Genomic DNA, 23,971 nt, shown 5'->3' with positions numbered 1-23,971 from the left:
ATGGGAGGGGAGGGTCCCTTGTGTAGCTAAACCTGTGTTCAATTGAGAGTGTTTGAAAGGGTGCTAACAGGACCTAGCAGACTGTGCACCAAATCAGCATTAGATGCTGAGTGGCATCACAATGTGCTCACACTGCATGCTTCCGGCATGTTGGCGTTAGTGCCTTTCGAAGCATGGTGCGCTGTGCAAGATGTGCCAGAAGTGACCGGATGCGGATCGGCCACCATTTCCAGGACTCTGGGCTCCAACAGTGCCGACACCAGCGGCGTTACAGAGCTTGGCTTTGTGGCTCATAAATTTAGAACGGGAGGAGCAGATGTTGACACCAGAGGGGGGAGGACAGAGGAGATAGAAGTCTAAAGCAGCTCAGCTCTGGGCACATTTCCATCTAAAGGAAACTATCTGGTCTAACTTGTTCAGACATTCCTATGCCTTTATTTAGTCAAATATTTCAGATATTCAAATCCTGAGTGTTTCATGATGTAGCATTTGGCACATTGTTGACTTTGTGATATGAGTTGACAAAAACAGAAATAAGCTGTAAGAGATAAAGGTTATTATGAACTAAAATAATGACATCACCATGGAGTGTTACCTCAGCGTCACTGAACTGTTCTTACTGCCAATTGCAGGGCTATCTGCTCAAGTTGATGGTCACTGTGTGCCTGACAGCATGTGAATGCAATGAGTAATTGTACGTTGAGTAAACACACAAGTTAACAATTGATACTGTGATATGAACTATTATTTCAATGAACAATAAAGCATGGTCATTCTCTTTAAGGAATCTAACAGAAAAGTAAAGAGGCTGCTTCCTGGTTTCACTCATTTTAAAAAGATGCACATGCTATGAACATTTCAAAATGGACTCACCATTTGATGTATAAAGGCTGCAATTCTAAAATATTCTGTTCTTCAGAGTTCTAGATTTAAAAGGAAGTGGTATAAATCAGCTAACTCGTCATTTAAATTTCAATGCACTGGTTAGTTTATTTTTAGCACAAAATAAATTCTAAAGGAAAGTATTTTTCCATTGTCAATTGAAACACTTCTTGTTTCTTTCTAAATACAATAGTAATTAAGTTACTAATCAATACGAGAATTGCAGCCAGTAGGCTGACGAGACCTGAGAAATATTTTGCATACATCCTTGGGCCCCTCAGTTCGGGTGCACACAACTCGCGCAGTGCCGAGTCTGGACCCAAAATGAAACACAGACCAAAATCTACTTCAAGAACTCTTTTTCCCAGTTGTTGATGGCCTGCTTTATCTATCTTTTGTTGTAAGAATGTTAAATAACTTTTTCTTTAGTTTTTGGTTTTATTACAGTCATTTGAAAAGGCGCCTGAAGAAAACAAGAAAAATTATGTAATTTACCTTTTCTTTAAAAAAGCACGTGCTATTCTGTTTGTGTGTGGTTAATAAGTATTATAAGTTAAAAAGTCTGAATTAAGTCTAAAGTATTAAGATTAACTGACCTGTTAAGTTGAGAAAAACTGGAATTTCATTGGTGGCCACTATGAATTCCAAGTAATTATGTCAAGTTTTTAATTCCGAATATAAAGCTTGCTCATATAACATTGGCAGTTTTGAATTTTAAATGTTTATTGCCATGAATTGGAATTTGGAATCATCTTTGTTGTATCAAAAAAAAATCCTTGGATTAGAAACCTCTTATAAAAGATGTTAAAAAGTTTGGAAACAATTGGAGTTTAATCTAAAATGCTGTCTTCTCTGATGGAGATGATTTCCTTTAATGCGGATAATGTTACTAATTATTTTGTTGTTTTCAAACCCTAAGGATACCAAAAGAATTGGGGAAAAAAAGCTTAAAATGGAGTTTAGTTCTTTTTGATCGGGAATTGTTTTTTTATAAAAAGGTTACGTAAAGTGATGCATCTGAGAATGTTTTGCTCCAACCCTTTGGAGACAAGCAAAGAAATTAACCCCACAGCAGCTGGTGTTTTTTTTTCATTTAATTCACCACACAATTTTTGTATTGCTGAGAGTAAAATTTATATATTGGACATTATTAAATGTAAAATTTCTAAATTGGCAGATATAATTGGACAAATTAACCCATTGGGCTTTGGGGCAAAGCCACAATGGATTCTTTGTGTGTGTTTTTTTGAAAACAGGTGACAATAGTTTCCAGGGCTACATGAAAACTGATGCTACAGCAAGAGATCCAGCAGATTTTTGAATTCAAGAGTTTAATTGCAGACCAGGAATGCCACAGCATAGTCACAATTTGGACTAAAAGCTTTGCCTTTTCAAAAACCTTTTGTTATTTGTTATCTTCCAAGACAAATTGCTTGAGGAGAGATAGTTGCAAGCACTTCTGTCTTTAATGTAAAAAAAAACTGCAATACCACCAAACCTGGGCATAAGAAATTGAAATCAATAAACAAAATTAAATTGATTTGAGTGGTTATTTAAAGCACTCAAAGGGGAATTTATTTGACATTTAAGGGGATAGTCAAAATTTCATTCAACAAAAATTGATGAAAAAGCAGTCTAGGTGGTTCTTAAGTATAAAAGAAAACAAAGTTTCTTTTGGGGAGAAATTAAATGGAACATTTACCCCCCTGTTATTTGAATTTGGAATAATTTGAAATGTTGAAAATCCAGTGTAATTTAGTAAGTTACTTTTAAGAAATCAAAATGTCATCTAATATAGAGAACAAACAAACAAAATATGGTATTTCCTGGAATCAAGTGGGAACGTTTGATTTCTGTTTTAAAGATATTATGAATATTGGATAGTAAAGGTTCTCCAGGGCTCAAAATGAAATAGAATTATAACTAATGGGAATTGGCAATTAGGTCTGGCTGATGCAAGAGCTAATAAAGGAATTTTGGGGATAAACAACAGTGAAATTAGAATTCAAACCGTTAAATTAATATCGTGTAGAATTTCCAAGAAGTCCAGAACTTTCCAGTGAAAGTCAGGAAAGTGTAAATAATTTGATAGCTTTCTCTTGGAGATATTTGTATCCTAGCCTGTGAATTTTTTTTTAAAGAGCTACATTTGATAGTTTGGCCACTAAGAAGGCAAATGGTATGTTGGCCTTCATAGCGAGAGGATTTGAGTACAGGAGCAAGGATATCTTGCTGCAATTATACAAGGCCTTGGTGAGACCACATCTGGAGCATTGTGTGCAGTTTTGGTCTCCTTATTTGGGGAAGGATGTTCTTGCTATGGAGGGAGTGCTGCGAAGGTTCACCAGACTGATTCCTGGGATGGCAGGACTGACGTATGAAGAGCCATTGGGTCGATTAGGCTTGTATTCGCTAGAGTTTAGAAGAATGAGAGGGGATCTCACAGAAACCTATAAAATTCTAACAGGACTGGACAGACTAGATGCAGGAAGGATGTTCCTGATAGTGGGGGAGTCCAGGACCAGGGGTCACAATCTAAGGATAAGGGGTAAGCCATTTAGGACTGAGATGAGGAGGGATTTCTTCACCCAGAGAGTGGTGAACCTGTTGAATTCTCTACCACAGAAAGCAATTGAGGCCAAACCATTAAATATATTCAAGAAAGAATTAGATATAGTTCTTAGGGCTAAAGGAATCAAGGGATACGGGGAGAAAGCGGGAACAGGGTATTGAGTTTGGATGATCAGCCATAATTGTATTGAATAGTGGTGCAGGCTCGAAGGGCCGAATGGCCTACTCCTGCTCCTATTTTCTATGTCTCTATGTTTCTATCTGAGACATCAGGACCATGCAGGGGGAGGTAAGAAAAGATCTCAGATAGATCACCACCACCAGCAACCCCCCCACTCCCCCAGACCTTTTTGATATTTTGATAAGGTCACCTGAGAGTCCAGAATGTGTGGCATGATATTGGGATACCAGTGTAAGTGTGCAGATGTGATTCGTTACATGTAGAGCAACTAACATGCAAAATGCCTGGTGAAAAGAACGGGTCTCAAACATGTTCACCTAATTGACAAACAGCATGGCATGAAATGGTTAATGTGGCCAGTTGTGTGAGACAGCATTTTACATTATCAAGGCTTTGACACATACTCCATAGAGGAACTGACTTTACAATAATCAGGATAAATCAAACACATTGGTAATGATCAGACGGAGTAAAATTAAAGTTCAGAAAGACAGTTGAAGGGCTAGAAAAATAATAATATTTAGTAAGAACTATCGACAAGATGGATACAGGCAAAGAGAGAGCTGGAGAATCTTTTAAGTCTATGCATGATGGAAGTATCGTGATATTGTAATGAATGTAATATGATGCTTTTGTGACTAGTGTGATTGAGCCAGGGATCCATGGATGTTGCCATCATGATTAGGCAGGTTAGAATCAAGGAAGGGGAATTGTTGGGTATTGGTACAGCAGCCAGCACTGCAGCCTGGAATAGAAAGGTCCACCACCTCACAGAAACACTTAGTAGGAATGATGCAGAATAATGTAGAATGCAGGAAATACAACTGCGAGGCAACCCCCAGCGTTGGGAGACTGCATGCAATGTAGGCCAACACCCATGGCTTCGGACTCTGCCCATGTTTATGATACTAACCCAGGCCATAAAGTTAGTAGTAGGACTCTTAATGCTTTGCTATTTGCTACTTGTGAGACAATTGTGTTATAAAACACGAAGCTTAGAGCTCGCGGGGGCTTTTCTTGAAAATAGTAAAATAATTAATGAGGGGTCGATAAGGATATCTCCCGCTCAACTGGGGGAATGTAAGATTAATAGCTTGCTAAAAGTTACTAACCAGCATACTAATTGTTAAAATCTAGCTATTATAAACTAACAAATGACTTGTTATCATAAACTAACATTTAGCTTTATTAGAACCCTTCTTTGTTGTATGATAAAGTGGAAAAACTTAGGAAATAGGGCACAGTATAGACAAGATGTCAAGGCAGAGGGATTCTAGGAGATTATGTCAAGTTTTAAAATACTTACTTGCAGCGAAAGTGTGAGAATGTGGGGACAGTGAAGACAGCTTCTGCGTAGATTTGTCTCGTAGTGAGATAAGGCATCCTCAAAAATTAAAAGCATTGAGATAAAAGCAGTCAACACAAAGATCCCTTTTTGTGTACTACTTGTGTAAATCCGAAAGGTTAGCAACCATCACAGAATGATCTTTGATTGGTTAAAAAAGGCATCCTTTAATACAAGACTAATCATTGATTGGGAGAGAGGAGGATTAACTGCAAAGCTGCCAGGATAAAAGAAGCCGATTCTTGCTACTGCACAGCAGAGAACAACAACAACAAGAGAGAGAGAGAGATAGCCAAAAGCTTGAGGACCCAAAGCTGCAGGAGAAAGAGTCGTGCGCTCTGACGTCCAGTCTCTAATACGGGTAGTATCTGTGTTCAACTGTTAATTACTGCCTGAGTTTGTGACTATCTGAGAACTTAACAAACTTGTCCTTACCTTCATCTCAGTAAAGTCGATTCAGAACAAGCTGTTGTGCTGCCAAGTCTGTTCCCACCTTAGAAGGGGGTATAAAACACCCTTATCATCAAATCTTACACACCCATGAAATATGTTGAATTGTTTGGTATCTATTAGCCACTTGTTTAATTATTTGAGCTTATTTTTAACAAGAGAAACCCAAGAATTTTGACTCAGCAGCAAACTAAATGTCTTCCATACGATAATTGTGGTAAAGAGTCTTGTAAAAAAATCTATTTTTCCCTTCTTAGGTGCCTCCATGTTTTGTTTCATGTACCTGCCAATTTAAATTTGTGTTGCACTACTCAAAGAAATTTTATACCTCCAGTTTGTTCAAGCTTTGTAGCTGCAGTAAAGTAACTTGTCGGTTCCATTAGATTGCAATATAATTAATGATTGTCTTGACCAACTTTGAAGCTTCTTACAACATCATTGCAGCACAAAGTTACACTACAGATGGCAATGCAAATAATATTTTGACATATTCACCCAAGAGATGTTTAGTTAATATTGTATCAATATTCCCAAAGCTATATTCTAGAAGCTAAACAGGATATTTAACAAAAATTGTACTACTATAACAAAGAATTCAAAATATTACCCCAAATACTTAACTATTTTTGTAATGTGCTGAAAGACAAATATCTTGGAAAAGAGATCCTATTGAAAAAACTTCCTATCTGCAGCAGATCTCTGTGTCCATTATGAGTGCTGCTCACTCCTCCCCTGTTGTTCAAGCACTATTGACCCAGTCCTAGAATGAGGGTAGAGAAATAGTCAATCAGGTCTAAGAGGGACAGGAACTGATCTTACCAGGGATCTGCCAAAAACAACAAGCATTGCACATAATGCAGTCTCAGAATTTTTTTTGACTAACAGTATTATCCCTATCTTACATAAATTGATCCAAGATAGGAAAAAGAGGAAGTTCCTATGGGATCCAAAAGTGCACAATATCAGAGATAGATACCTAATAGTCAGACCATAAGTTGATTAGTTCCCTATTTCCCTATATCACTGAAGAAATAAGAAAAAGGTCTCCTTGTCCAGATTATAGTTCAGAGATCTAGGTTAACCCTTAATCTGTAAATTCCTCACATTGTCAATGTATTCCTCTGCTGGCCTTAATAAGTTTTACATTAAATTACCTCAAGTATTTTAGCTTTTTACAATTCTTTGTTCAAATTCGTTTGCTATGAATTCCCTCAAATTCCAATGTGAATGTCTCTTAAATGCTGTCTTTGTTAAAGTGTTTCTATAATTCCAATGTTAATATCTGGTACTGCACTAATCATCTCAAATGCTACTGTCAACTAATCAATGAAGAAATTACTGAAAAAAATACTTTTTAAGATTTAAAAACTTAAATATTTATTTTATTGAAAAGCTTTGTCAAATACATTTTAATTATATTTAACAATCAACTGTGTGGACACAATCGTTTCAATGTGTCACATATTTTAATTTAATCAGCCTTTTTATCTCCTTATCACAGACTACCTATATCTGCTGCTTCTTTTAGCATGAGCACTTAGGATGTATGTGACAAGAGGTTGTTAGGATCACTGATTTAATTGGCACTAAGGAGTTGGGGAATATCATGGTTTTAAATTGGCTCTTCATGATTTGTAGTATCTTTCCTGGTATATTATTTGAAACTGTACTGAAGTTGAATGAGGTAGATCATTTCTTACATCTCTCAACTGGCAGACCTGAAAATCAAACCCATAGACTCAAAATATGGATAAATAGTTAAAATTAGGTTCAACATATTTTACTATGTGCAAAGTCATAAACATTCAAAGAACCTAATTTTTTGTAATGTTATTTATTTTCTGATGGTCTGGATTTTGTATAGATAGTAATGGTGAGGCTAACAGTGCTCACCATTGTATAGATTAAATTGGACAGCAACTTCCAGAATATGCACATGCACAGTTAAACACAGATATCTGGAAGGTGTTGCCAGAGATACCCGTTCCTTCACAGGGTGTACTATAACAGTCCTTGTCGATAGACTTAGCACTGAAATTAATGCAATGGCATGAGGTTGCGGTATTTACCAACTAGTTCCCACTAAAGACGCCAGAAAAAGTTACGGCTGGTGCATTCATGAGTAAGACAATTTTTAGTGGTGTGATAAATGATAATTACTACCAAACAACCTCTCTGTCTTTGAAAATTTCTATTTTGCTGCATGGAAAGTAATGAGATTGTATCTGGAGTTTCATTCCCTCAGAAGTTAATTAGTGTTGACGATTTAAAAAAAAAGAATAATACTATTATACTTTTTCCGTTTGTCTCTTTTAGCTCTTTCTCTTAATTCTATCTTTCCCAATCATTATTTTGTTTTCTGTATATGATTTAAATCTAATTTATACTTCCTGGTTTAGACTCTATGGGCTGAATTTTATGAGCACACTGCAAATTGTGGCGGCGCACTCTGATTTCGCTGACCTGCCCACGCGGAGCGGCCGTCGCTGAGCTCCCACGATATTTCATGCGGGGGCTCACTTAAATGGAGGAGGCGGATCAGCCCGATGACATAAAGGGGTGGCCGCTCCATTCCAGGCAAAGGCATCCAGCACCACTGCATAGGCACCAGCGCCATTTTTAAAGGGCTTCAGGCACTTCACTTTCATTTGCATGTTTAAAGTTGCAGTTTTGGTAGAAAGTCCATAAAATTTTAATTTATTTTTGATTCCTCTTCCTCCCCCACTAAGTTCTCATTTAATAAATTGACATATCCCCCCCCCCCCACCCCCCTGCAAAAACCACTTTTGAAAGTGCCGACCTTTAACACCCCCCACCACCTTCAGAACATGTGACCCTGAACCCTTTCCCACCAACCCCACAGCCAATCGGAGCGGTTCTCCCCGCTCCCATACCCCGCCTGACCTGACAATTAAACTCCTAAACTCCTTCCCTCTTCCCACCAGTGTCTTGCCTTGAATCCCCAAACGGGGATTGGAAGGTGGGGACTTCCGGCCACCGGCCGGAATATCGGCGTGGGACAGCTGCCCGGTCTAGGTATGTTTATTTACATTTATTTGCATATATTTAGCAATGCAAATGAAGGTCCCGCCAAGGGGGGGGGGGGGGGTGCTCACCGAGGCCTCACCGCTGCCAGCAAAATGTGAGAGGGCCTTCATGGCATCGGGGGTCTTGACGGGCCTCTCCAGCAAGTATTTTCTGGGCCCCCCTGCCATAAACCCCGACGCCGGAGGGCTCATAATATTCAGTCCTATGTGTCTCAATGAGGATTCTTCAATCTGATTAGTTAAGTAGTCTTGGTGTTGTTTGTCCTGTTCACAAACACCACAGATCCATTGCGTTGGATCAGGCATTGGATTAGAGCAAATTTCCACTCAAAAGCTCTCCAAAGGCATTGTGGACAACTGTCAATGTGGTGAATGTTGAATGCCATTCCTTCACTGCTGAGCACGAAATCCAGGCTATTGAGTTTAATGAACTGTTATAAGTTCTGTTTAGGGTCGAGTTGGCTTCATGATGGCCCATGTGATGGTGAAATTGGAACCTAGTTGATCCTTTGAGATGGACTCTGTAATCCAATACCCATAGCAAGTTGACACTATTACAGGGCACTCCCAACCTAGCTCATTAGTGGAATGTGCATGAAGTTATGATTAGGTACTGGGATTCTTCATACTCAATTCCAAATAACGGTTGGTCAATCTCTCTTTGCATCTCTCTCTCTCTTTGGCCTCCTTGTCTCGGGAGACAATGGGTAAGTGCCGGGAGGTGGTCAGTGGTTTGTGAAGCAGCGCCTGGAGTGACTATAAAGGCCAATTCTAAAGTGACAGACTCTTCCACAGGTGCTACAGATAAGATTGGTTGTTCGGGCTGTTACACAGTTGGCTCTCCCCTTGCGCTTCTGTCTTTTTTCCTGCCAACTGCGAAGTCTCTTCGACTCGCCACACTTTAGCCCCGCCTTTATGGCTGCCCGCCAGCTCTGGTGATCGCTGCCAACTGACTCCCACGACTTGTGATCAATGTTACAGGACTTCATGTCGCATTTGCAGACGTCTTTAAAGTGGAGACATGGACGGCCGGTGGGTCTGATACCAGTGATGAGCTTGCTGTACAATGTGTCCTTGGGGATCCTGTCATCTTCCATGCGGCTCGCATGGCCAAGCCATCTCAAGCGCCGCTGGCTCAGTAGGGTATATATGCTGGGGATGTTGGCCGCCTCAAGGACTTCTGTGTTGGAGATACGGTTCTGCCACCTGGTGCCAAGGATTCTCCGGAGGCAGCGAAGATGGAATGAGTTGAGACGTCACTTTTGGCTGACATACATTGTCTAGGCCTCGCTGCCATAGAGCAAGGTACTGAGAACACAGGCTTGATACACTCGGACTTTTGTGTTCCGTGTCAGTGCGCCATTTTCCCACACTTTCTTGGCCAGTCTGGACATAGCAGTGGAAGCCTTTCCCATGCGGTTGGTCAATGTATTAATTGATAAGGTATATGATGGATCAGAGATCTATCTTATTTCCTCTCTGAAAAGACTCTGGGTGAGGTTTCTCTCTCCTCTCCACCCTGTTTGCACTCAAAAACTGGACAATAGTAGATGGAAAATAAAGCCCTGTTCCTCTTACCCACATCACTGATTTTAAAATTCATGTGACTTTCTGGGGAATATAAATCTTTATGTTTTGACATCCTGTTAATCAGGCAGGATCTTTATCAATATTTTCAAATGAGGTTAAAGGGACATCATTACAATGGCAACATCATTTTCCAACCTTACCACCTGTCTACTATTACTTGATGCTCCTTTCCATGGTGCTACAAGTCCAGGGCTCCCATTTTAAACACTATTTAAAAGGTTTGTGGAGACATTTCCCTTACAGTAGTTTGTGGGCTTTTTGAAGGACCATCACCACTAGAACTGCAGTGGTTCAAGGAGAAAGACAACCACAAGCTTCTCAGAATTACCAAGGATGGGCAATAAATGCAGCTTTCCCATGATACCCACATCCTAAGCGGAATTTTAAAAAGCTAATCCTCAGATCATGTTTTTATTAAACAAATATATATATAGATGTAAGTATAAGCATTTAGGATAGAAGCAGCAGAAACTTTTTTAAACAGAGGGTTGTGAGTTTGGAATGTACTACTGGAGTTAGCGAATGATACAGTGACCATGGGGCTGAATTTCTTAAGGGTTTTGCCTGAAACCTCCAAAGTTATGGCAGAGGAGCAGAAGATGCCCCAAGGAAGTTCCTAGCGCAGATCAACAATTAAGATAGGTGGTTGAAGGAAAGGGGGATGAAGGGATTATGGAACCATGATGGCTATGCGGGATTAAGTTTACTGCTTGTGTGCAGCATGGACACTAACATGGACAGCTGGGCCAAACATTTCCATGTAATAATTTTATGTAATTCTAAAGCAAACGCATTCATTACCTTCCCTATAGATATCAGCAGAATCAGCTAGCTGGGACTGTGGGGTTTCCACAGATTTCAGGATTCTCCCAAGTCCAGAAAATCATAGACTACACTCAGATGCCCCTGCAGGACCCCTCACACAACACAACTGCCAACTGCCTCCATAACGAGCAAAGGTGTTCGCCACTATTCATTTGCAACTAATGTGGATGACTAGCAACACATCATACAGAAAAGCAAAGTACTGTGGATGCTTGAAATCTGAAATAAAAGCAGTAAATGCTGGAAATATTCAGCTGGCAGCACCTGTGGAAAGAGAAACAGAGGGCTGAATTTTTCAGAAGAGGATCAAGTCCCGCCACTGGGGCCAAAAGTGGAAGCTGACCCTGTTCTGGCAGGCGCAGGATCCTGGGGCGGCATTTTGCTGGTGGAGGCCAATTAACAGGCCAGTGCTGGGGCCGAGGATGGTGGCCATCCTCCAAGAGCTGCTGGTCCAATCAATGGATTGGCAGCTCAGCAGCCTCGGCAGTACACTGCTAGTGGTGACCACTGCTGAGGTTGCAAGAGGAAGGGCGCCTCCATGGCAAGGCACCCTTGAAGACGAGGTAGATTTTGTTGAGATGGTTGGGGCCTGGCAGAGGCAGGCCCTGGTGATTGGTGGGGAGGGGAGTGTCCTATTCTAGCGGTGGCACATTGGCCACAAGGGTTACCATTGCCACCAGGGGGCCCCCCCTGTGGGCCATGGAGGGACCATTAAGGAGAGCTCTCCCACCCTCCCCCCTCAGGAACCTGCAGGGAGGCCGCCAGGGTTTGCCTGGTCTTCTCCCCATGCAGCAGCGGGCCCTTCCGATGCAAAATGCCGGCAGGGCAGGAAGTGGCTCTTAATTGGGCGCTTAAGTGGCAGAAACTGTTGAGGATCTCGCCGCTGGCAATATACCATGGCAGGGGATAGACATGGGCTCCCCTCCCAACGCATTTCCCTGCCATATTACCAGTCCTTCCGCCTCCCAGCCTGTCTCCAATGACTGGGAAAATTCAGCCCAGAGTTAACGTTTCAGGTCTATGATCTTTCATCAAAAAGGTTACAGACCTGAAACGTTAGCTCTGTTTTTCCCTCCACAGATGCTGCCTGACCTTCTGAGTATTTTCAGCATTTTCTGTTTTTACAACATACCATATAGGTCTGCTTTCCTGGTAGCTGCCATGATGTTCTTATTTTGTGGTAATCCTCCTTATTCTACAGCAAATTATTAGCTGGGTGCTTGGAGACAAGGGCTATGCCAATACACTTGGCTAATGACATCTCTTAGAAACCCAGGCTTGGCAATGAAATTCCACTACAATCAGATCCAAAGGTTAACTAGAGCCCTTAATGAACAGACCATTGGAGTCCTCAAACGACAATTCAGATGCCTGCATGGTGGCTTCCTGCAATTCAATGCTGACAGAGTATCTCGCGTGATTGTGGTTTGATGTGTGCTGAATAATTTTGCTTTGCACTCGGGATAACATGCAAGCACCATTGACAGAAGATCTCCAGCATGAGGTAGGAGAGGACAATGATTACCTGGAGGATGGCAAGGAAGCAGGAAGGGTCCAACGATTGCCTGCAGCCAGAGTTGTTTGGCAGCAGCTTATTGAAGATTACTTCAGCTAAAAAAAAATGTGCCGCTCTGCATTCACAGTATTCCCTGGAGGATACTGTGCCACAGACTCCTTTAGGAGGGGTTCAGCTCCAATGACCATTGAGATAACCACTTGCTCTATGGTTGACTATAAAGTGCCAATGGCATGCATAAGATTATCACATAAAAGGGCAGTGGTCCCACCAGTGTGTTTTGGAAGCAGTTCAATGTATTTGATAATTATTGGTGTACAAAAATCATCTTTCTTTTAAATGCAGGTCGCTGATATCTTCAGCAGAGATAGGATGTGACCTGGCCCTCTGCTTGGCTCTTATCTTGGTAATCCTTACCACCACCACCCTCTCCTGCTCACTGCGCACAGTGACCTCCATACCCCCATTCCAATCCAGTGCAGTCACCTGAAACTCACTATGTAAGTTATGCAGAAGCCAATTTCTGCACTGGTGCTTTGCAGAGAAAGAACAAATGATGGTGTGCTTTCATCAGGATCATTATTAATCTGTCTGGCAATAGTGTCTAAGGTTTTGACTGATCCAGAAAAGGCAAAAAGGGATAAAAGTTAGAATGTATGGGGAGGGCAAGTGCTAGCAATTCAGCAGCAGTGTAATATTGGGTGTCCTGCTGAGGAAGTTAATGAATGCATAACTGAAAGTGTTAAGTAGAATGAGTAGAGGAAGCAAAGATTCCAACAAACCATGCAGTGCTATGCCACCAGCCTTGCCATCTTGATGGTGACTGCTGTAAGCCTTCCAAAAGCAGTATCTTTCATAGGGGTGAGTGTTTGTAGTGTGGTGGGACCTCCTCCTGTGACGGTTGCTTCCCTCCTGTTGTTTGCCAGCTTCTCCTGCAAGGAGTGGAAATGGTTAATGCGTGTTGATTTCCCAGTCCACAAAGATGGAAGTATCACTTAATATTGTTTACTTGGAGAAAGAGCTAATTATTAAGATCGTTTGTCAGATCAAGGAGACCTGTAAGCAAGGTGTGCACAGATTGGCCTTGTGCTGAGAAGGAGATGGAAGGTTCGAAATAGGTTTCTGGGAAATCTAACTGATGCTTTTGAACCCTAGATGAGTGGTAGCTGTATTCAATTGTGAATGGGTTCTTTTTGATATTCCTTTCGTCTCAGTTTGGGTTTCAAAGCAATGCAATGGTTACAACTGTCGCCATGTGATGAATCTCTTGAGTGAATCACCACTTGCTAGGCAGTTGAATCACCTGGGGCTGGTGGAAAATACTCCATGATTTCAGGTATAAGCTTTTCTCATGGACAAGTATTCCAAGTTATGAAAACTATTCAAGCTTCAAGATGTTTAATAATTGAGATTAATGTAAAAGAGTGATGAGAAATCAAGTATTTTCACTGCAATTTAATGAAATCTGATTGCACTCTGGCTCCTCTCTAATTTTACTTCTACATCAACCTGATTCAAAGCTTTTAACTTGAAATATGAGGCTGGATTCTCTTGAACATAGTATTCAAATAGTATCTGAAAAACAGGCACGTTGTACAGGGAAATGAATCCTTCCTCTCTCCCTATTCTGTACTTGAACAGCACTGTTTCTGATTCTCCTTGATGGCTTTCCAGGTGGCTGCACCTGACTGCACTCAAAGAAGATGCAGCAATGTCAATCACATGCAAATGAATGTCAGATGCCTTTACATATAGATATACTGTGATAGTATGGATGCAAATTGGGGTAGGCTGCCCTGATAACAGAAGCAAATGCTACTGCTCCCAGAGCTGACATTTAGGTGCTGTCATAGGGGCAGGCTGGAATTTTGGAATAAAAAATGGTTGCAGAATGCTGCTAGTCTTTTAGACTTTTAAACTTAGTGATAAAGCCACTCTTAGCGATAGATACACCCCTTTCATTTTGCAATATAGCTTATTTGGAAGCAGACGAAGTGAACGACCACAAACCCTCTTGACAGCTGCTGAAGTAATTCACCTGTGACTCGCTTGAGCCACTGACAACTGTTTGCTTACCACAGAGCGAAAATCCCCTCTTTTCCCTGATCATACAATTGCTGAATTCCACCTAGAGTAAAAAAGAAACCTCACAGCCAAACAAACACTTTCCTCCTATCTTAGCACCATCATTCTTCATACTCATGCTTGTTTTTTCTGTTTCTCCACCTACTGCTCGGCACCACCATGCTACCCTCTGACTGGCTCCCTCCAAAGCAGCATGGAGGGGTGCCAGGCTTATGTTGATGATTCTATTGCCATTCCATTATGACACCACAGCATGAAGACAGTCACAGGGGTAGGTGCATTCAGGTAATCTGAAGCAGCAGGGATCTTCAAATGTTTGCTATTGGTTGGTATAATTGATTACAGCACTCCCAATTGTTCAGAAGCAGCAGAGTGCATAAAAGAAAGCTTCAACAGACCGTAGAAATGAATTATATCGATCTAATTCTGGCATGGGCTTTTACTGTACCTGCCCGTTTAATAGTTATGCTGTCCTTTAAAGCTCTAAGATACCCCAAACTTCCTATCCCTTGTGGGTCTGTTACTAATTATGTTTCTTCATATTTGCTCAATGTCTGGAATATTGTGTGCAGTTTTGGTCTCCTTACCTAAGGAAAGATATACTTGCCATAGAGGGAGTGCAATGAAGGTTCACCAGACTAATTCCTGGGATGCAGGGATTGTTCTATGAGGAAAGGTTATATAGACTAGGCCTTTATTCTCTGGAGTTTAGAAGAATGAGAGGTGATCTCATTCAATCAGACAAAATTCTTACAGAGCTCAACAGGGTGGATGCAGGAAGGATGTTTCCTCTGGCTGGGGAATCTAGAATGAGGGGACACAGTCTCAGAATAAGGGGCAGGCCATTTAGGACTGAGATGAGGAGGAATTTCTTCACTCAGATGGTGGTGAATCTTTGCAATTCTCTGCCGCAGAGGGCTTTGGAGGCTCATTCGTTGTGTATGTTCAGGACTGAGATCGATAGATTTCTACATATTAAAAACATCAAGGGATACGGTGATAGTACAGGAAAATGGTGTTGAAGTAGAAGATCCGCCATGATCTCACTGAATGGCACAGCAGGCTCGAAGGGCTAAATGGCGTACTCTTGCACCATTTCCCGGCGGAGCAGCAGGAGAAGGTAGCGACTCTTCGGTGGGTGAGTGAAGGCATCAGGAGCTGTGTTTTAAAAGTAAGTACTTACTGTTTTACTTACTGTTTTCCTCGTCTTTGAGTTTCTTTTGGCGCCGGAGGAACCGGAAGCTGGTCGGCAGCGAGGACTCCTGGGTAGGTATTTTCCTTAAAGGTGCGGAGCTGAGTAAACCCGAGCCACTACACATGTAGTGTCTCCCACCCATCCTACTCCTCTAACCTAATAATAAGACCCTTTTTACCCTCCTCCTCTAACCAAAAAGGACTGAGCAGGTAAGCTATTTACTGTTTTTGTTAATATCTATAGTTGTACTTAACTAAGGGGTAATTGAATAAAAGAAATGGCAGCCAGTGTAGTGTATTGCTCCTCCTGCAGAATGTTCGAGGTGAGGGAAACCTCCGGTGGCCCTGCCGACTTCACCTGCTGGAAGTGCATCCGTCTCCAGCTCCTATCAGACCGTGTTAGGGAATTGGAGCTGGAGCTGGATGAACTGAGGATCATTCGGGAAGCTGAGGGGTTGATAGATAGAAGCTACACGGAGGTCGTTACTCCACAAATCAAAGGCAGCTGGGTAACAGTTAGAGGTGGGAAGAGGTCAGTGCAGGGATCTCCTGTGGTCGTTCCCCTCAACAACAAGTATACAGTTTTAGATACTGTTGGGGGGGACGGCCTATCGGGGGCAGGCTGCAGTGACCGGGCCTCTGGCACGGGGTCCTGCACTGTGGCTCAGAAGGGAAGGAGGGAGAATGGGAGAGCACTAGTCATCGGGGACTCGATGGTGAGGAGTACGGACAGGCGGTTCTGTGGGCGCAGGCGAGACGCACGGATGGTTTGTTGCCTCCCTGGTGCCAGGGTCCGTGATGTTTGTGATCGCGTCTTCAGGATCCTTAAAGGGGAGGGGGAGCAGCCAGAGGTCGTGGTGCACATTGGCACCAACGACGTAGGAAGGAAGGGTGGCACAGATGTTAGAAGTGAGTTTAGGGAGTTAGGCTGGAAGCTGAAAGCTCGGACGGACAGAGTTGTTATCTCTGGTTTGTTGCCGGCGCCACGTGATAGTGAGGCTAGGAATAGGGAGAGAGCACAGCTGAACACGTGGCTGCAGGAATGGTGTAGGAGGGAGGGCTTCCAGTTCTTGGATAATTGGACTGCATTCTGGGGAAGATGGGACCTGTTCAAACAGGACGGGCTGCATCTGAACCAGAGGGGCACCAATATCCTGGGAGGGAGGTTTGCTAGTACTGTTCGGGAGGGTTTAAACTAGTTTGGGAGGGGGATGGGAACCGGACTTGTAATCCAGGGACCAGTGGGTCCACTCAGAAAGACAAAGAGTGTAGTGAGGTATTGGGGAAGGTAGCACTGTCACAGAGGACAGATGGGCACGGAGAAGGGTTAAAGTGCGTATACTTCAACGCAAGAAGCATCAGGAATAAGGTGAGTGAATTGAAGGCGTGGATGGGCACTTGGGACTACGATGTTGTGGCCATCACTGAAACGTGGATAGGTGAGGGGGAGGAATGGTTTTTGGAGGTACCTGGTTATAGATGTTTTCATAAGATTAGGAATGGTAAAAGAGGTGGGGGGGTGGCATTGTTAGTTAGAAATAGTGTAACAACTGCTGAAAGAATTTTCGAGGAGGATCTGCCGACTGAGGCACTGTGGGTTGAGGTCAGGAACAGGAAAGGAGCAGTCACCTTGATGGGAGTTTTCTATAGGCCCCCCAATAGCAGCAGGGAGGTGGAAGAGCAGATTGGGAAACAGATTTTGGAAAGGAGCAGAAGTCACAGGGTAGTAATTATGGGGGATTTCAACTTCCCAAATATTGATTGGCAACTCTTTAGATCGAATAGTTTGGATGGGGTAGTGTTTGTGCAGTATGTCCAGGAAGCTTTTCTGAATCAGTATGTAGACTGCCCGACCAGAGGGGAGGCAATATTGGATTTGGTACTAGGTAATGAACCAGGGCAAGTGATAGAGCTGTTGGTGGGCGAGCACTTTGGAGATAGTGATCACAATTCTGTAGCATTCACTGTGGTAATGGAGAGGGATAGGTATGTGCAACAGGGCAAGGTTTACAATTGGGGGAAGGGTAGATATGATGCTGTCAGGCAGGAACTGAGGAGCATAAGTTGGGAGCATATGCTGGCAGGGAAGGGCACGGTCGAAATGTGGAACTTTTTCAAGGAGCAGATAGTAGGGGCCATTGATAAGCATGTCCCTGTCAGACAGGGAAGGGATGGTCATGTGAGGGAACCGTGGTTGACAAGAGAGGTTGAGAGTCTTGTTAGGAAGAAGAAGGATGCGTATATAAAGTTGAGGAAAAAGGGCACAGGCATAGCTCTGGAGGGATACAAGATGGCCAGGAAGGATCTGAAGAAAGGGATTAGGAGAGCTAAGAGAGGGCATGAAAAATGCTTGGCGGGTAGGATAAAAGAAAACCCCAAGGCCTTTTACGCGTATGTCAGAAATATGAGGATGACTAGGGGGACCATAGGTCCGGTCAAGGACAATAGCGGGAGACTGTGTGTTGAGCCGGAAGAGATAAGTGAGGTTTTGAATGAGTACTTCTCTTCGGTATTTACGAATGAGAAGGGGTGTATTACTGAAGAGGACGGTGGGAAGCAGACTGGTAAGCTCGAGGAAGTGCTCGTTAGGAGGGAAGATGTGTTGGGGTTTTTGAATAACTTGAAGATAGACAAGTCTCCCGGGCCTGACGGGGTATATCCAAGGATGTTATGGGAAGCAAGGGATGAAATTGCAGAGCCGCTGGCAATGATCTTTTCATCTTCTCTGCTGACGGGGGTGGTACCAGGTGATTGGAGGGTGGCAAATGTTGTGCCCCTGTTCAAGAAAGGGAATAGGAACAACCCTGGGAATTACAGGCCAGTTAGTCTTACTTCGGTGGTAGGCAAGTTGATGGAAAAGGTGCTGAGGGATAGGATTTCTGAGCATCTGGAAAGACACTGCTTGATTCGGGACAGTCAGCACGGTTTTGTGAGGGGTAGGTCTTGCCTCACAAGCCTGATTGAATTCTTTGAGCAGGTGACCAAGCAAGTGGATGAGGGTAAACCAGTGGATGTGGTGTACATGGATTTTAGTAAGGCATTTGATAAGGTCCCCCATGGTAGACTTATGGAGAAAGTCAGGAGGCATGGGATAGTGGGGAATGTGGCCAGTTGGATTAAGAATTGGCTAACTGATAGAAGGCAGAGAGTGGTCTTAGATGGTAAATACTCAGCCTGGAGCCCAGTTACCAGTGGCGTGCCGCAGGGATCAGTTCTGGGTCCTCTCCTGTTTGTGATTTTTATTAACGACTTGGATGAGGAAGTCGAAGGGTGGGTCAGTAAATTTGCAGATGATACAAAGGTTGGTGGAGTTGTGGATACCGAGGAGGGCTATTGTCGTCTGCAAAGGGACTTGGATAGGTTGCAGTGCTGGGCTGAAAAGTGGCAGATGGAGTTTAACCCTGAAAAGTGTGAGGTCGTCCATTTTGGAAGGACAAACATGAATGCAAAATACTGGGTTAACGGTAGGGTTCTTGGGCATGTGGAGGAGCAGAGAGACCTTGGGGTCTATGTGCATAGATCATTGAAAGTTGCAACTCAAGTGGATAGGGCTGTGAAGAAGGCATATGGGGTGTTAGCGTTCATTAGCAGAGGGATTGAATTTAAGAGCCGTGAGGTGATGATGCAGCTGTACAGGACCTTGGTAAGGCCTCATTTGGAGTACTGTGTGCAGTTCTGGTCGCCTCATTTTAGGAAGGATGTGGAAGCCTTGGAGAGGGTGCAGAGGAGATTTACCAGGATGTTGCCTGGAATGGAGAATAAGTCTTACGAGGAAAGGCTGAACATTCTAGGCCTCTTCTCATTAGAAAGGAGAAGGATGAGGGGTGACATGATAGAGGTTTATAAGATGATCAGGGGAATAGATAGGGTAGACAGTCAGAAACTTTTTCCCCGGGTGGAGCAAAGCGTTACAAGGGGTCATAAATTTAAGGTGAAGGGTGGGAGATATAAGGGGGATGTCAGGGGAAGGTTCTTTACCCAGAGAGTGGTCGAGGCATGGAATGCCTTGCCCGGGGAAGTTGTTGAGTCAGAAACTTTAGGGACTTTCAAAAGGCTTTTGGATAGGTATATGGATAAAGGAGAATGATGGGGTATAGATTAAATTGTCCTTGACAGAGGACAAAGAATCGGCACAACATTGTGGGCCGAAGGGCCTGTTCTGTGCTGTATGTTCTATGTTCTATGTTCTATGTTCTATGTTCTTATCTCCTTATGTCTACCCACAACATTCTAATGAAGGTCTCCAGGAAGATTGTATGCAAACAGGAGCCACCGCCAAAATGTCTGCCCAGTGCGCTCAGCACATAATCACCCAAGAAAAATCACCGCTTTGCCCTTCAGAATATTATTTGTCCATCTATCAAATAAAACCGCAGTGTGCAGGCAGCTCATTCTATATTCAGTGAGGTTATCTACAGTATAAAGAACTTATTGTGTACCCCAGGCATGCCAGCTGCTAAAGCACTTTGCAAAGAAGTTCATGTATTGGTTCATAGGATAATACGGATTTATCTTTGGAACTGGTTCTGGGCATGGAGAGTAAGAAAAAGTATCTGGAGAACACAAATTGTATCACAATGTTCCTGGCTGAACAAAGGAATCTTACTAGTCCTCCGTACTGATTAGATGTATGGTATTTAGCCAGTTAAATTCCAGCTTTACCCTGAAGGCTTTGTCCTCACCAACCTGTACCTAAATTCCTTAGTAAGTAGGGTGTGTCCTATAGTGAGTGTGCATTTGGAGATTTCAACATGATTATGTGTTTCTGCGTGTGTCACAAACCTGGCTGACTCCAATACTTAATCCACTGCTCTACTTTCCACAACTGCAAATCCAAATTAACGAAATTTTGGATTGGAGCTCATTTACTTTGCTTCATCCCACACATCTCAATCAGGGAGATCATTTTCCCATAGGGAATGAAGTGATGACAGAATTGTTTTGGTTTGTCTTCTTTTCCAACTTTCACCTAGGACTCTGCATGGAAACTTTATCATAAGTAACTGCCATGTAAACTAGATTGTATTTTAATTTGGGTTTAACATCAACATCTTGCAACTGTTTATTTGACATTATTATACATCTGTTTCCTCTTTGGAAGCATCAATTGTTATATGTTTGGCGAGTCTAGCTAGGAGAGATTACTGAGTCTTCGATAACTTTTAACAGTAATGAGTATATTACATATTAGAGAAATATATACAGCTTTATACAAGTATATCTAACTCCACTGCTGCATCTCCTTCAAGTCTCTCTCTCATGTGATCTCTTACATCATCTGAGTGGGAGGTATCACTCACAATGTCCCAAACATTTCAAACCCTTATACTACATCAATCATACCAGTAACACATGCGCTCATCATCGCCCCAGTCCGGGCACTGCGGCTCCGGCTCGACTCCGTAGCGGCTCCGGCATTAAACGTGCAGCAGGAGTTTGAGCTCTCTGCACACATCTTCTGGCGAGCGGGCCAGCCCACAGCCTGCACGGCCTCCTCGATGTCGGTGTCCTCCAGGCCCTCCAGAACAGAATTAGACGGCACCACCCCCACCCCCCCCACCCCCGCTGGTCTACGGAAAATCCTTGATCGGATCCCGGGAGAAGAAGCTCCACATCGCGGCCGGCCATAACACTGACCCCCCCACCCCCTTCCCCCCTCGCACCACCATCCCCCCCACCCCTCCCCCTTCCCCCTCGCAACACCTTCCCCCTTGCACCTCACACCCCCTTCCCCCTGTACCCCTCCCCACGCACCCCCTACCCCCCCTCGCACCCCTCCACACCCTCTCCACCCCACACTCCCTCCCCCCTTGCACCCCGTCCCCCTCGCACCCCCTCCCCCTTCGCACCCCCCTCCCTCCTCGCACCCCCTTCTCCCTCGACCTCCCCCCTCGCACCCCCGCTCCCCTTTCCCCTCCGCACCCCCTCCCTCCTCGCATCCCCTTCCTCCATGAAATCGCACAGTTTACTTGTTAGGGCCCCTGTTCAGGGATAGGAGCTAACAACCCCACTGCCTTGTGGGCGTCTCGGGAGAGACCAAGGCTAAGGGAGTAAACGCTAACAGAAAATCCGGAGCGGAACCCCTAAGGCGGTCATGTGTCACCTTTGGCATGTTTCCAGCAGTTCCTGCCGCCATACCGGTACAAAACATCGTACTGTGCACTCCTTTGGACCCCACTAGGAAGGCCGAGAGGGGGTTTTTGACACTTGGGCAACTCACAACCTTCATACTTTCCGCCCAGGCATGTGCCATGGAGAGGTCACTCCATAGTCGCCTCACAGCGACCAAAACAACACAGAAGGCAGCAGTTACAGGTTATAAGTCCAGCTCAATTGGCATAGAGATTGGGCGCCATGGGTTGCATTTGTTGGTGGGAGAGGTCATCGCATCTCACTAGACAGCTACTGCCCGCCTCAAACCGGGCAGACCCCGGTCAGAAAGGTTCTGTCCCACCACAGTCCAGCTGCTTCAATGGGTACTTGGAGCTCAGGGTCATTGCCTGACAAGTGGACAACAACACCGCACCAAACAGCACGACAAAAAAAGGAAAGAAGGTATTAGCTCTTCATTTTGCAAGCTGGAACGTCAGAACTATGTGTCCTGGCCTGTCGGAAGACCTTATACAAATCAACGACTCTCTGAAGACCGCCTTCATTAACAACGAGCTCAGTAAACCCAATGTAGACATTGCAGCACTTCAGGTGACACGCCTCCCAGCGAGCAGATCTCTAAGAGAGAAAGACTACACCTTCTACTGGTAGGGTAGGGATCCTGAAGAACCAAGACAGCATGGAGTGGAAGGGTGCTTTTCTGAATGGAGGGATGTGACTAGTGGTATTCCGCAGGGATCAGTGCTGGGACCTTTGCTGTTTGTATTATATATAAATGATTTGGAGGAAAATGTAGCTGGTCTGATTAGTAAGTTTGCGGACGACACAAAGGTTGGTGGAGTTGCGGATAGTGATGAGGATTGTCAGAGGATACAGCAGGATATAGATCGGTTGGAGACTTGGGCGGAGAAATGGCAGATGGAGTTTCATCCGGACAAATGTGAGGTAATGCATTTTGGAAGATCTAATACAGGTGGGAAGTATACAGTAAATGGCAAAACCCTTAGGAGTATTGACAGGCAGAGAGATCTGGGCGTACAGGTCCACAGGTCGCTGAAAGTGGCAACGCAGGTGGATAAGGTAGTCAAGAAGGCATACGGCATGCTTGCCTTCATCGGTCGGGGCATACAGTATAAAAATTGGCAAGTCATGCTGCAGCTGTACAGAACTTTAGTTAGGCCACACTTAGAATATTGTGTGCAATTCTGGTCGCCACATTACCAGAAGGACGTGGAGGCGTTGGAGAGGGTACAGAAGAGGTTTACCAGGATGTTGCCTGGTCTGGAGGGCATTAGCTATGAGGAGAGGTTGGATAAACTCGGATTGTTTTCACTGGAATGACGGAGGTGGAGGGGCGACATGATAGACGTTTACAAAGTTATAAGCAATATGGACAGAGTGGATAGTCAGAAGCTTTTTCCCAGGGTGGAAGAGTCAGTTACTAGGGGACATAGGTTTAAGGTGAGAGGTGCAAAGTTTAGAGGGGATGTGAGAGGCAAGTTCTTTACACAGAGGGTGGTGAGTGCCTGGAACTTGCTGCCGGGGAAGGTGGTGGAAGCAGGTATGATAGCGACGTTTAAGAGGCATCTTGACAAATACATGAATAGGATGGGAATAGAGAGATATGGTCCCCGGAAGTGCAGAAGGTTTTAGTTTAGGCAGGCATCAAGATCGGTGCAGGCTTGGAGGGCCGAATGGCCTGTTCCTGTGCTGTATTGTTCTTTGTTCTTTGAGTGGGCTTTGCCATCAGGAACTCTTTGCTCGGCACGATAGAGCCACCTTCAAATGGCTCGGAACACAAACTGCCCATCCAACTGCTCACTGCCTCTGACCCAGTACACCTACTCTGCATCTATGCTCCAACACTCTGCTCCCCACCTGAAGTTAAAGACCAGTTCTACGAGGAACTCCATAATATCATTAGTAGCATTCCCAATACCGAACATATGTTCCTGCTGGGGGACTTTAACGCCAGGGTTGGGGCCGACCGTGACCCATGGCCCTCCTGCCTTGGGCTCTATGGCATTGGAAGGATGAATGAGAATGGACAGAGACTGCTGGAGTTGTGTACCTATCATAATCTCTGCATCACCAACTCTTTCTTTCAAACCAAACCCTGTCACCAGGTTTCATGGAGACACCCAAGATCACGTCGTTGGCACCAGCTGGACCTC

At 44.0% G+C, this 23,971-nt stretch overlaps 1 protein-coding gene across 9 annotated transcripts in view; it reads right to left on the bottom strand.

The window, feature by feature from the left end:
- simc1 (SUMO interacting motifs containing 1) overlaps window positions 1–23,971 on the bottom strand; it is a 146,819-nt gene that overhangs the window by 88,400 nt on the left and 34,448 nt on the right. For 3 of the 9 annotated variants that reach the window (XM_068043452.1, XM_068043448.1, XM_068043456.1), the window contains exons 2-5: window positions 13,190–13,339; window positions 6,051–6,189; window positions 5,415–5,472; window positions 874–923 (exon numbers count right to left, since the gene is read on the bottom strand). In XM_068043452.1, the coding sequence (XP_067899553.1) occupies window positions 874–876 (3 nt within the window). In that variant the 5' untranslated portion in view covers window positions 877–923; window positions 5,415–5,472; window positions 6,051–6,189; window positions 13,190–13,339. The remainder of the gene's footprint in view (window positions 1–873; window positions 924–5,414; window positions 5,473–6,050; window positions 6,190–13,189; window positions 13,340–23,971) is intronic. The other 6 variants (XM_068043451.1, XM_068043457.1, XM_068043454.1 and 3 more) reach the window with 4 other exon arrangements.

The sequence above is a fragment of the Heterodontus francisci genome, chromosome 12 (assembly GCF_036365525.1).
Source record: "Heterodontus francisci isolate sHetFra1 chromosome 12, sHetFra1.hap1, whole genome shotgun sequence".
Classification (NCBI taxonomy): Eukaryota; Metazoa; Chordata; class Chondrichthyes; order Heterodontiformes; family Heterodontidae; genus Heterodontus; species Heterodontus francisci.
The sequence above is the reverse complement of the archived record's forward strand: the minus strand, read 5'-3'. Positions and strand labels throughout refer to the sequence as shown.